This window comes from Choristoneura fumiferana, chromosome 13 (genome assembly GCF_025370935.1).
Source record: "Choristoneura fumiferana chromosome 13, NRCan_CFum_1, whole genome shotgun sequence".
NCBI classification, from domain to species: Eukaryota; Metazoa; Arthropoda; class Insecta; order Lepidoptera; family Tortricidae; genus Choristoneura; species Choristoneura fumiferana.
In genome coordinates, this window is record NC_133484.1 from 5,885,109 (window position 1) to 5,900,496 (window position 15,388).

The 15,388-nt window shown below is 38.3% G+C and overlaps 1 protein-coding gene across 1 annotated transcript; it reads left to right on the plus strand.

Annotated features, from left to right (window-relative positions):
- The first annotated feature begins 1,830 nt into the window (after positions 1–1,830).
- LOC141434468 (uncharacterized) lies at positions 1,831–5,382 on the plus strand. Its single transcript, XM_074096887.1, has one exon. It carries the CDS (start codon positions 1,831–1,833, stop codon positions 5,380–5,382), a length of 3,552 nt encoding a protein of 1,183 aa, XP_073952988.1.
- The last annotated feature ends 10,006 nt before the right edge of the window (positions 5,383–15,388 follow it).

The following is a 15,388-nucleotide window of genomic DNA, read 5'->3' on the forward strand; positions in this document are numbered from 1 at the left end:
TGTGTACATTCATAGTTTACAAACATGGATAAAGTAACAATATTAGACGCTAAACGTAAAAGTTTATTTTCTTTGCTCCAAAATATGTACGATCTGAGCCGTACAGTCGAATCCGCGGAAGCTCGAACAAGTTTTCTAGTTAGAACAAAAACAGTTGACAAACTACGGTCAGAATTTACTGAAGTAATTGAACAATTGAACTGCGCTAGGATGACAAATGACCCTAACTACGTACCATCTTTTAAAGAAATCGAATCTTTTGACGAAATTTACTGTCATGTCAAATGCATAGAAGAATCGCTGACGAAACCTCTAATAAAATCTGAATCGGTTCCGAGACCTTCCACTAAATCTAAACTTATGTTACCAGCTTTGGAGTTAATTTCATTCAACGGCGATCCAGCCCGTTGGCCGCTTTTCTATCAAAATTTCAATGAGATGATTCATCAAAATGAAAGCCTGACGGATGCCGAACGAGTGCAATACCTAGTCTCGAAATTGTCAGGGTCAGTTTCCTCGATCATCGCGGGAATTCTTCCCGTGGCTTCTAACTATCAAACTATTTGGAAGTTACTCGTAAATAAATATCAAGATGAACGCACTTTAGGTACTCAGTATTTAGATAAGATGTTCAATTTCAAGCCTTTGACCACCGCTACACCGCAAAACCTAGACTCATTTGTCGAACAATACTGTGCCTCCGTTGCAGCACTTAAAGCACTCAAAGTCCCTGATTTAGCCGATTTCATAGTTACGCATATCGCTCTGAACAAACTGGACAAAGATACTATCCAATTGTTTGAACAAAACAACCGCTCTGAAAAATTGCCTACTTTTGAATCTCTCGAAAAGTTTGTTAAAAACCAAAGCAAAATACTCACTCGCACGCAATTAACTATAAAACCGAAAACAAATACTCTTTTCGAACCCGCTAAAACGCATCAAAATAACTTTCACAACAAATACAACGCTCCCGCAAAATCGCAATCGCAAAATAATTACTCGCAAAATACCTATAATAAAAACAAACCTTTTCAATCATACGTGATGAATACTAACCCGCAAAACTCACCACTCCCGCTAAACACGCAATATCATTCCCTAAATCAAGCAAACATGCATACTTGTATTGTTTGTCATAACGAAAGACACCCGCTATATTTCTGTAAGAAATTTAATGACCTCGACGCGAACGATAGATATTCGGTAGTAACAAAAAATTCATTCTGCAAAAATTGCCTTGGTTTTCATAATGTACAGGCATGCAAATCTACAAAAACATGTATCAGATGCAACAAAAAGCATCATTCTTTGCTGCATGTGGACAACTTTGTTTACCAACCTCAACACCGGCAACTAAACGTCAAATCACCGGCGCCCGAGCAGTTCAAAACAAATATGGCGGCTGACAGTCAACAGAATTCGCAATCGCAACCCCTTGATAATAACAAACCGCCTTATCAATGTCTTTTGACATCCGATAAAAGAATAAACGCGAGCTTTTATAACGACGTAGTGCCCACCGCGTGTGTAGATGTGGTAAACAGTAATGTGAAACCTGCGCAAATAAGAGTCTTATTAGATACAGGCTCGACCGCGAATTTTGTTACTGAGGCTTGTTGTAAACGATTGAACTTACAAATTAATTACCAACCCTCGTCCGTACACGGAATAGGTATGAGTGTGAAACCTGTGCTCGGTTATACGGTGATAGTGTTTCGATCTCGAACGGATTCTCGCTGTCAATATTCAATCAAAGCCGCTGTTGTGGAGCAAATCACAGGTAATTTACCTACCACTCGTTTAAATACAAACGTCTTGCAATATTTCATGAATATACCGCTCGCTGACGAATTGTTTTACGTGCCATCCGAGATCGATTGTGTTATCGGATCGGGACTGTTCCCGCACTTGCTGTTATCAGGCAAGGTCACTCACCCCGAAACACGTGTCATCGCGATGCAGTCTACTTTAGGCTACATAGTCATGGGCGAAGCGGAAAGCGATTTGTATTCGTCACAAAACTCGAGTGTTTCGTGTCACGCGTTTATAGAAAATAGTGATGTTAATTTAAATAATATGGTGCAAAAATTCTGGAATTTGGAATCCTTACCTGCGCGCAAAATATTAAGTCCGGAAGAGCAACAATGCGAAAAACTATTCAATGAAACCATATCCCGCGAATCTGATGGTAGATATGTTGTCTCTTTGCCATTCTCTGATGACCCGCGACAGTTAGGTGACTCATACAAAACCGCTAAACGCCGCCTCTTATCGCTTGAACGCAGACTAGACTCTGACCCGAACTTACGATTGGGCTATAATGCCACAATGCAAGATTATATGGATAAAGGATATTTAGAGAAAGTTTCTGAACCGCAAGCTCCCACTCTCGCTTATCACATACCTCACAGAGCAGTATACCGCCCTGATAAAGATACCTCGAAAATTCGAATTGTATTGGATGCTAGTGCCAAAACAACCTCTGGCAAAAGCCTCAATGACATAGTACACTGTGGTCCTAACTTACAAACAAACATATTTGACTTACTAGTGAATCTGCGCATCTTTGCTGTTGCTATCTCGGGAGATCTGGAAAAAATGTATTTTCAATTAAAATTAATCACAGAACACAAATCGTTTCAAAGAATATTATTCAGATTTCATGCAGACCGCGATCCTATTGAAACCTATGAGTTTCAACGAATTTCATTTGGACTAAAATGCTCACCTTACCTTGCTATGCGTGTCGTTCGCCAACTTGCACTCGATGAGGGTCAAAATTATCCCGAAGCTGCTCGAGTTGCCCCGCTCTACTCATACATGGATGACTTTATTCACTCAGTCCCTTCACCAGACGAAGCGCTTCAATTATATGATCAGCTGGTCAAAATGTTTGCCAGTGGTGGTTTCAACCTCACTAAATTCATATCAAATTCACCTCAGTTTTTGCAAAATATACCTGTAGAATCGCGTGCCTCAAAGAATTTAAATTTTGACTCTGAATCAGAAACAAAGTTAGTAGGACTTCGATGGGACCCAGTTACAGATTGTTTCACTTTTAAAGTTGATGTCTCTGAAAATGGAAAATGTACTAAACGTTTTATTCTGTCAAAGACTGCTGCTCTCTATGACCCTTTAGGTCTGCTCGCTCCTCTCACAGCTTATATGAAACTTTTGGTACAAGAATGCTGGAAACGTGATTTGTCCTGGGATGATGATACTCCTAGCGACATTCAGAAAATTTGGACTCAGATCCAGAATGAGCTCTCTAACCTGTCTCAAATAAAAATACCTAGGCATGTAGGTGTATTTCCCTGTTCAGAAATCACACTTGTAGGTTTTGCTGATGCAAGTGAAAAATGTTATGGTGCTGTCATATATTTAAGGATAGGCTCACTTACCTCACCCGCTTCCAGTGTGTCGCTGTTATGCGCTCGCTCGCGCCTCGCCCCGCTCAAGAAAATAACCCTCGCACGTCTCGAGTTGTGCGCCGCTCATCTCCTCGCTCAGCTTGTACAGGCCGTTCTTAAAGTATTTAATGCCAGATGCAAAGTTAATAATATTATTGCATTCTCAGACTCCACCATTACTTTAGCATGGATTCATTCCTCTCCCCACAGATGGCAAACCTTCATAGCCAATAGAACTTCTGCTATCCAAGAAATTATTGCCCCTCAATTTTGGCACCACATACCTGGTCATGAAAATCCGAGTGATTTAATTTCGCGTCCTGTCACTCCAAATAAATTAATAGATAACCATACTTGGTTCCAAGGTCCACAATGGCTTTCTCTATCTCATGATCAATGGCCTGTGAGCTCATTTGACAAAGACAATATACCCACTGTCATGCCAGAATCAAAATCTGTATCTTTACTACAAACTATTAATCCGGAATTAAATACCCATCCGCTTGTGTCACTTACTGAGCGCTTGTCCAAGTGGCCCAAATTGATAAATACAATTGTGTATGTTTTAAGATTTGCTAAAATTCTCAAGAACAAAGGATGCATAACTGTCTCAGAACTCGAGTTAGCTGAAACTCGTTTAATAAAAGCTGTACAAAATAAACACTTTGCCTCAGATATCAATGACATAAAAACTAATAAATCTCTCCGCACTCCCATGAGAAAATTAAACGCTTTTATTGATAATGAAGGTATCCTTCGTGTAGGTGGACGCTTACACAACGCTCCAATGGCTTATGAACAAAAGCACCCTGTACTTATACCGGCTAAAAACAAAATAGCTTCTATGTTAGTTGAACACTATCATCATATAAACCTCCACACGGGACCTAGCTTAGTCCTCGGTCTTTTAAGACATAAATATTGGCTACTGCCAGCTCGTAGTTTGGTCCGTAGAGTAATTCACGCATGTAATAAATGTTTCAAACATAAACCCAAAGAATTACACCCTTTGATGGGTAATTTACCCGAGTTTCGCGTTACTCAACAAAAATGTTTTTCAAAATGCGGAGTTGACTATATGGGCCCTATCTATATCACGCTAGGTAAAAAACGTGGAATCAAAAGCCAAAAGGCTTATGTCTGTTTATTTGTGGATTTAATTTCTAAAGCCATTCATTTAGAGCTAGTCTCTGACTTGTCAACTGAAATGTACATTGCTGCTTTCAAACGCTTCATTTCCCGCCGCGGCCCTGTCGCTCTCATTCTCAGCGATGGTGGAAAAAACTTTATAGGTGCTCGAAATCAATTTAATGAGATTTACTCCATAGTCTGCTCTGACGAATTTAATAAGGCAGTTATTCGTGAGTTAACTCCACAAAAAATTGAGTTCAAAATTAACCCGCCTTATGCGCCCCATATGGGAGGACTGTGGGAAGGAAACATTAAACAGGTTAAAACTCACTTGTCCAAAGCCATTGGCTCCCAAATTTTGACTTACGAAGAGTTAAATACTGTCCTTGTTCAGATCGAAGCGCTTATGAACTCTAGGCCTTTATGTGTCCTTAGCAGCGACCCTTCAGAGCCATTAGCTCTCACTCCCTCACATTTTTTAAATTTAACCCCATTAAAGTACATTCCCGCTGTAAACTTAGATGACATTTCTATAAACCGCTTGCAAAGATATAAACTAATTGATAAAATGGTCCAATCTTACTGGCAGAGATGGCACATTGAATATCTTACCTCATTACAGAGTCGTGAAAAATGGAATACTATTTCCAATCCTGTTAAAAAGGGTCAGGTTGTAATTGTCAGAGAAGAAAAACTTCCACTTCTCTGTTGGCCCCTTGCCGTGGTTGAGGAGACTTACCCTGGTAATGATGGCATTACCAGAGTTGTTAAAGTTAAAACTAAGACTGGTACTTATATACGCCCTGTGGTACGTGTATGTCCACTTCCCACTCAATAATAATCGCCAAATATCACCTAGTATTATTAATATGTAAAAAAAAAAAAAGTTTTTGATATCTTCAATTTTGCAAATTCTATAGTTCTCTAGATATCTTAGCATACCTCTAATAATGTAAAAACTTCTCTAGCTCCTCATCCCGCTTCAAATAAATTAAAATTAAGTTTTTAATATGAATGTACTCGCTACACTTTAAATGTCCTCAATGTTGGAGTATCACTCCAAGGCGGGGGAGTATGGTTAGGCCGAATTAAATTACACCTTATAAAGCACGCTACACACTTTCACAACACAATTTCCCTTCCCTGTCCTTATTCCTGAACGTACCTGATTTTTGTATCTGTGATGTTGGCTCTACTGTGTTGACGTCACGCCATCGCTCTCTTCGAAAAAACTACAAATCGCGCGCGCACCTCCTCTCCCGCATTTTCAAGAATATATATTTAAAATACCTCGAAGTGAACCGCTTGGACTCTCAAATTGTGCAGTGCTGCAGTGACGGACATAATTGCCTGAAAACCTAGTGCCAGCCAGTGAAAAAGCTTTTACCCCGCAGAACCAGTGCATATCCAGGTACCTACATCCTGTTTTATCCTACAAAAAACTCTCCAGCAACATTCTTGTCCGGGTGACCGGTTAGTTCCAATGGGGTTCTGAAACTTTCTCGATGAGGGTTAAAGCATAGATGTCGCTAGTGATGCTGCTTAAGTGACTAAATAAGAAACAAACAATCTGAGATATATGGTGCATAGGAGAAATTTGTGTCTGTACTCCTGTCCAGTGGTGGTGTAGCGGTATAGCACGCAGCACGGAATGCTGAGGACCTGCGTTCGATTCCCAGCGCTGGTCTCTTTTTCTGGTTTTTCTGTGCATCTATGTTTCAGTTTGTATTTTCGATAGGATTTAACGGAATGACCGTAAAAATAACACAATTTGGAGTTGAAATAAAAAATAAAAAAGTCTCCAAAAACCAATCTTGATAACATGTGTATTTAAACAAAGTAATACCAGCTGTCTCTTTCAAACTATTTCTGTAAGAGCAAGCGAGAGACTGCTATCGCTAACAGCCTTCAGTTCGCAGGAGTCCTTGCCATAATAAAGTGTTTCCTTAGGCGCAACAAACTACATCGTAAATTACTAGGGTTTTCTCTCTTTGCTGCCGCTATTACTGTCTGAGTTGCCAGTGTTAGCGGGAAATACGATGAAAATTTTGTATTTGTTTTTGTTGTTGATATTGGTGAATATTCGAGCATCGAAATTCGGTTAAACGTTATTGCCATCTCACGTTTATTAGCACAAAGGAAGGACAAGTCGCAAGAATTTTGATCACGCTAGCCCGAGCATCATCTTAATTTACTTCTCTACTCAATAATACCTTGCCAAAACTATAATGAGGGAAAAAAACGCCACAAAGACGCAGAATATTTTCCCTGTGGCACTTGAGACTAACCTTAATTCATTTCGGTAGTTATTTTGACACTCCTGAAAATGTTTTTTTTTAAACGCTAACAGTGGATGTCCTAAGGTTGATGATAATCATGATGATGATGAGTGTTCAAAGTGCCGCTGCCACAGAGCCCACTCCCTTCCTCTCCCCATCGCAACCCAAGTGCAACCGCACTAAAAGGTCCTGTTTATTCGCCGCGGTCTCGTTGTAACTAACGCGCTGTGTAAGTAATTGACCCCTTATGTATTGACCCCCGCATTTTATGACACTATTTGCGAATGTGCTTGTTAAGGTACCCCCTAATCGGAAGGACCCGCTGGCTAAATGTGTTAAATGTGTCCAGCAGATTCCGTATAACATATTTAGGACGTGTAATAAGAAAGAACATTAAAGCCTGCTCTTCTTGTTGTTCATATATGGTGCTGTTTTTCATTGAAGGTTGGAAAACATCTCATTTTTAAATTTATTTCTGGCAACATGGCCGTAAAATAAATAACTAACAGACTAAGGGGCTGTTTCACCATCCATTGATTAACGTTAACCGACGGTTAAATCAGATGCCGTCTCCGTCTATTCGATCAAAAGAAATAGAGACGGCATCACACTAACCGCCAGTTAACACTAATCAATGGATGGTGAAACAGCCCCTAAACATACATAATAATTAATAAAAAATAAAATATTAGGAACTATTTAGTTGGCAAAACGGTGTGACGTAATTGCGCCACCGTCTGTGACATTGCATTAATCAGAAGCATGCGTTTTAGCTCCCTTGTATAGCTGTTCTACTATCTTGGTGCAAACCTCTTATGCTAATTTTTTCACACGTAAAAAATAATAATGCTGAAATAAGATCATGAACTTTGTCGCTTTCATTTTATAATGATAACGAAAACATACTCCAAAATCTAATAAGATCAGGGGCTTCTTGTTCAGTGTAGGCTAAGGTTGGCTTGAATCTAGCAGCATGCTGCCACCATATAAAGTAGGTCCTAGTGGCAAAGAGCAGTAACACCTAAATTTCCACGGGATGGCCTAAATCTTTTATGCGACTTCAGTTATGACCACTGGACACCAAACTTATCAAAACTGACATAGGCCAAACAACTGGGTTATATGTCAGTTACGTAGATTATATAAAATTTTAGACACGATTTTTCTTTTGTCAATCAAACGAAATTAACAAAGGTGAAGCATATAGCCTAGCCTAGCTTCACAGTAAGGGTTCATCACCACTACGCTATCCGATCGTCAAAAAAGACAACAGCAAATGTACTCTTAAAAATGTTATGTAGATAAATATGATGTCATCCATCAGCATCACTATCGCAGTTCATGACTTTAGATTAGAACATGAACTCAGCAGTTTTGATTTTAAGCAACTAACCTAAATATCAAGACATGAATCATTTGTATATAGCTCTAATATATACGCTCCTGTACATCATAAATGCTAATGGCTACATTTATCATACCTGTGTGAATATTTTAACATCGAAAATAGAACACTCATAAAATCTGTAACACAACTGAACATTTGTAATCATTACCCTTGTTTACCCTTTTAATAGTCAGTACCTTTAATTGTTCGTATTATTTGTCATGACTCACTCATAACTCGTAAACAAGTTATTGGATAAAACTCTTTTATTGTTTTTGTTTCATTTAAATAATAATACCAAAGAGCGATAGAGCGATAGAGTGTACCTAGCATATTAGGTGTGAAACGGATAAACATAATCTGAAACACCACGCAGCGCTCAAAAACACGCATGCATGTTGGGAAAAAGACTGCTAAGCTCAAATAGGACTGGGCTGGACACGTCTGTTGCATGCATCCACAAGAAGTTGGGCTCACATAGTCACGTGGTGCGTGCCGACATAGTCACGTGGTGCGTGCCGAAGAACGGCCAGCAACGTCGAGACAGAGTGGGATGGCGGGACGATTTGGACATGTGCGCAAAAGGCTAGCCTGACATAGCGTTAGAACGGGAGTTGTGGAGGTCAAGAGGAGAGGCCTTTGCCCAGCAGTGGGACACTATATAGGCTAAATAAAAAGAAACTGTGAAACAAGTTTTTAAATTAAAAAAAAACTGGCCAGGTGCCTGTCGAACCACGTGCAGTGTAGAGTTCCGTACAATATATGCGGCAAATATTCAATACTGCAGTTTTTATCGACGACGTCGCACGCGTTATTCATTCAGCAGTTGAATTTAAATTCCAGAATTTTACCAAATTCCCGTGGGGTGTTGTATATAACAACACCGGCGCCAAATCTCTGTCTCCTGCCTAGCGGTTGAATTTTCGCGATTTTATCCCGATACCGTGGGAATATTGGAAATATTATACCCACATTGTTGTCAAAGTTAATCTTTGCATACAATTCCTTTTATTTTACTACTTTTTTTTAATCTATGCTTTCAAAATTAGCACCCATCGATTGACAACGGGGTTGTATGAGGGGTGTACTGAAAATCAGCGCTGTGCCAGTCAGGGCTTCCTATGGAACCCTAACTCACAGCATACGCTGAGTACCTACATCCCGGGTGCCACTGCAAATGTTAGTGTTGTCTAGTTTTTATATTAATTAGTATAATAATGTATCAGTCTTTTGTTGTACTTTGTGTTGTGGTAATCCATTCTATCCATACTAATATTATAAATGTGAGTGTGTGTTAGTGTTTTTGTATGTTTGTCCGTCTTTCGCGTCGAAACGGAGCGACGGATCGACGTGATTTTTGGCATAGATAGTTGGACCAGAGAGTGACATAGGCTACTTTTTATCCCGGAAAAATGCACAGTTGCCGAGGGAAAACCGCGCGATAGCCGAATTCTACGCGGGCGAAGCCGCGGGCAAAAGGTAGTAAATTATATTTTATCTAGTCTAATGTTACTCATAGGTACGCCAATGATATAATTAACCCGTATATGTTTCCATTACGAACACATTCGTATCGCAGCACAAACGTAACATTAATAGATATCTACACGAAATCCATTTGCGAACCTGATCCCACCCGAATCCTGTTTGAGAACCTCACGTTGTATGGATTTAGACGTAACAGGCAACAAAATCACTTTCATCAGAAGCGATCAAATATGCACCCTAAGCTTCTATCTTACACCTTTACCTTCTACCAAGGCATTGCGTCCTAACACTAGCAGCAACTTTTTATACAGAATCACTGTACAATGATTGGTAAGCTTGAGATGTTTGCTGATGTAGGAGTTGTGAACGCGCAATGGTTAGTGATGACAGTTTTTAGTTGAAGTTTTTTAAAACTCATCAGTGGGCAGGAAATGTTTGTGATGTTATCGGTAATGCTTTGTTTACGTGCGAGGATAAGTTACTCTCCCGTGACTTACTTACTGGACTGTCGAGTCAAGATACTTAGCAGGACTAACTTTTGATCGCAGGTATTCAACTAGTAATTTGAGTAGGTTTTGCGTTTGAAAAGATGCTTTACCTAACAGTATAAAAGGTCATTCATAAACTTGGGTTGAAAATTTGTAACACGCTGACATAATAATTGAGATTTTTATATTAACTAATCGTATCCTTTTACTCATAATGTAAATGCGAAATAATGTCAGTAGGTATGTCGCTGCTATCTCTCGACGCTTAAACCGCCGAACCGATATAAATAAAATTTGACACGAATATAGTTTAAGACTCTGGAAAGGACATAGGGTAGTTTCTATCCCGGACAATTGCAAAGTCGCCACAGGATAGCAATAAACTAATTTGGCTCCGACGACGTAAGGTAAAACAGGGTTACTTTAAAATTCAGGGGCTACTTTGGAAAACAGTTTTTACGCCCGTATGTCCTTATTTTTTGGACCATCTGTGACAGTGAAATACCTACCTTTATAAATTACCTAACTTTTTACTTCATTTGCTCAATTGAGCTCTGAATATTTGCGCTTTTATAACCATTTTAAATCTATCAAAGTAGCCCCAAAATTTCCTAAAGTTTACGGTAGGTATCTAAATAGTTAGCTGTATATACGAGAATTCGTAGTATTTTTTCTGTCAACAACTCAATGCCAAACGAGGCACCACACTATTTTTACCGCACGCAGGATACGAGGAAATTGGTAGAAAAGGCGATAATATCTATGGGAAACTGGGATCTGTTTGCTGTCTGGACACTTTACCGGGGATAAGGGACCCGAAAGCACTTATGTATGCCCATTGTTTGGGGTTATTGGTGCATTCTAAATTCTGGAGCGTGTCTCACCCGAGATTGCGTCGGACGTGGCATAGGTAATAATTTTAAGTGGGTTTTTAGTTTCATGTTAACGGAATAATATAATATTAGAACTAGACAAGGATTAATAAAGGCAATTTTTTTGTATTCAACTGAAATCATAATCCGTACTAATATTATAAATGTGACATGTGTGTAACGTGTTTGTATGTTTGTTTTTTCTTATCCTTAAAATTCAATCTATTGTTTTGTTTATACCTAAACCTTAACTATACTTACCTTTTATGCCACTATCGTAATTAATTTTTAATTTTACTTTTGAGAATATGAAGCCTTTTTTAAGTTCCTTTAAAAAAAATAAGTGGATTTTACATGTGTTACAAAGAACATAAATAAAACTAGTAAATTGTGAATCTTATAGCAATTTCGCCTGATTTTTACACAATTTATAAATATTATTTTTTATAAAGTTTAACTGTCGCGGTGATTAATTATGTTTGATTATTGAAGAATATATTTGCAAATTGCTTGACCTAATTTTAAACGCCAAAAAATTGCTTATTTGAATTAATGTTGATTTTACATAGAGCAAAGGTAGGTGACTGGGGTAAATTTAAAACGGTCATGTCATAAATCTTAATTATTTTTAAAGACATTAAAAGAATGCTTTCACTACTCGTACCCTTGTTAGTTTTAGTAGAGGCTGTTATGTGCACATCACAGAGCTGATGAATAAAATACTAAGAATACCTATATGAACACTTAGATATACTTATTATGCTTATATGTGCCCTCCATCTAAACACGATTAGACGAACAATGCTATTTCGCCAGCTTTCGCGGATCGCAAAGTAAACGAGTGAACTTTTGTAAAGCAATTAAAACTAAACTAATTTTCGAGTCTTCACCGCTTGTTGTGCCTACAGAGTTCCACCTTTGTTTAGTCAACTTTCTAAGTAAAAAATAATGTTTTTTCTATAAAATACTTAATTTGAAAAATAAGTATTTTTAACGTTTACTAGCTTTTTACTAGTCTAAACGTTTGCTTTTGCAACAATTACCGTAAACTGCTTCAACTTTGCCCTCTTGCCCCAACATTGCCTGATTCGATTTAGATTCGATAACTCAGCACACTTTAGGTTTTCAAACTTTTATCCCCTCGTAATAATAATTACCGTGTAGATAAAAGTTTAAAACCTATAAGAGAGCTAAGTTATCGACTCTAAATCAAATCAGGCAATGTTGGGGCCAAAGGGCAAAGTTGAAGCAGTTTACGGTAGTTGTTTTACTGCAGGAAAGTGAACTGAATGAAAATTTTGATAGTTTTAATGTTAGATCTTTAGAAAAATACTTCAATACTACTAGCCTTTAGCGCCACATCTTCGCAGGTTTAGTTTTCAAAGTCAAAGTCAAATTACCTTTATTCAATTAAGGCTCTAACAAGCACTTATTTACTTATGTCAAAACATATCTCATCGGTTCGAGAAGAATCTGGAAAGAAACGCAACAAAGTTTGTTTTGTTAAGAGTGGTAGGTATACTACTAAATACCTATATACATGAAGTTACCACCCTTAATAATAGGTATACTTTCTTTATTTTATTGCCTCTTTTTTTATTGCAGCCGTGCGAACCCGGGTGGGTCGCTAGTTCGTAATGAACAGAGAATATAAAGGCAAGTAACAAACAATTGTGAACGACACCATCTTTTCAAAATATTCTCGACGCCTTCGTAAAGTGTTACAGCAACATGCTTTACAAAAGCTTTTGCTAGTAGGGGAGACCGAGGAGAGTTGTGACAGAGGACAGTAGTGACAATGTCGATTTATTGGAACTTATTAATCGGTAGCGAGCTCGCAACAGCGCGCGTTTTTCAGTTCAAGTCTAGAGCTATCAAACGCGCGCTATTGCGAGCTCGCTAGCAGTGAATAAGTTCCCAAAAATCGACGTTGTCACTACTCTCCTCTGTCACAGCTCTCCTCGGTCTCCCCTACTACCACAGAACATTTCGTAATTGCACTTATTCATGCAAGCGAGCTAATGCGATGTGTATTTTATGAATGGCTTGACACCTCCGCATATTTTCAGAGTAACAGCGACGTTCATTCAAATTTATGTCGCGTTCCGTACAGCTCGAGTCGCGGGAGTGGATGGAATATATCCCTGCCACTGGGAATAAAATGGTAATCGCTATTATCATGGTTTTTGTGTTATTATCTCATCATATCGACCTATATACCTACATCCCACTAGGGCACTGATCTCTCAGAATGAAAGGCTTGGGCCATCATTACCTGCACGCCATTGAATTACTTTGCAGGTGTGTACGGGCTTACGATATTTTCCTTCACTGTGAAGCTCATGTTTAATTTGAAATATAAATTCGCCCATAAATTCCGAAAAACTTTGAGCGCACAAAGTATTTTTTTATTTTTTTTGGAAAATTACGCTTTTGTAGTTATCGTCTTGTTCCCCGCGGGCAGCGATATGTTTCTCATTGTTTAGAGCACCACGAAGAAATATGTAAGTGCCGGGATACAAGCTTGCTAAAATAAAAGGAATAAGTTTTTGTTCAAAATTTTATTTGGCATGGATATAAAGGCCTTTGCTGACTAGTACACTTTTTGTTGGCTGTACTTATGTAGTTATCTAAACTGCCTACTTATCAAGATTCAAGTCTTCGTTATTAACCGTTGAAGACTTGACGAGAAGAGACGATCCTATATAGCCGGACCACTAGAATTTCCCTACCAGGATAATTATACTGTCACCAGATTTACATAAGTACTTATGCCAAATTTCAGCTCAAGGACACCAAAAGTTAATCGAAAAATGCTTTACAATTTTGGAACCACAACTCACTTCACTTATGTAGCAAACACCATAAACACACATTCAACGTGCTCGTAACTACTACCCAACAAAAGCATATTTAATTATGATTAACAAGCCCAACAGTAAAACAAGACGGCAAATTGCCACGAAATATCGCCAACCCAAAAGTGCGGTCCACCGATGCAGCTGTTCACTCCGGGTTAGGGATAATGTGCCAAATTATATTTTAAAGTATTACCTACTGACCGTCGTTCGTAAATGGTGTTGACTACTTTTCGATTGGTTCAAAAAAACAAAAAGAGATGACGAATATTAGGTAGGTTAAGTAGGTACATTTGTAAGGAAAATATCCCAGATCTCGACATGCTAATACTCATTTGACAACACCCTGCCATCATTTTACTGCCAACGACATAAAACTAAATTAACTAACTATTACCTTGATCACCTGTAAACTTATGTAATGTGTTCATGAAGCTCGTCCGCCTTCACGCAGCAAGAACATACACTCATCCATCACACAGACCCAGCTATCACCACCACCACACTACGCTGAAGCGTTTTGTACTCAAGCGAATTAATGATGGATGTACCTACCTATACATGGATTCTTTTGTATAGGACGTTGTTCAAAAATTTATACAGAGTGTCTATGGCCATGGGGCTTTAAATTCAAGGTCCGATTCTACTCACAAAACTAGGCTACTTTTGTTATTTAACATTTTCAAAAAGCTCCATCTTAGGCCTCTAGGTTGGCAACGCATCTGCAATACCCCTGTTCAAAGTCAAAGTCAAAGTCAAAATATCTTTATTCAATTTAGGCTATAACAAGCACTTATGAATGTCAAAAAAAAAATCGACCACCGGTTCGGAAAACCTCTGCTGAGAAGAATCCGGCAAGAAACTCAACGAGGTATATATTTTTTTTTAAAACAGATTTACAATATTATTAATGATATGTATACATCACAAGTATTTAACACAACTTTATTTTTAACACAGTAGGTTTGCTATTTGAAGGGATCGCTAATGTTGTTGCAGATGTTTATGACCGGTGGTGATCTCTTACCATCAGGAGACCCACTTGCTCGTTTGCCATCCAGTCGAATAAAAATAACTAATAAATAAATAAGCCTTTTAGATCATTTATGATTTATTGATACTCAAAGTTTAATTGTTAAATCATCGTATCGGACATGGCGGTGTTATAGCTGTCTCTTGGTACGGGGGCCTTGAAATAATTTTTGACATTTATTTAATTTCTAAGATAAATATTTATTTATCAATGTGCCGTCAAATTAGTATTGCATCGCATACCTACATTAAAATTACATTTAATTTGTAACAGTGGTCATATTTAAAAAAGTAGCAAAACTAAAGCCATCATCAGAGACTCTCTGTATAAATAACTCTTATTAGGCTGACTGTGCATAGTGACTGTACAATCTGCGTGCTATCGGAGATGCCAAACTTGTACAGATAAAAGGAATGAAACAATACCTAACAAACAACAA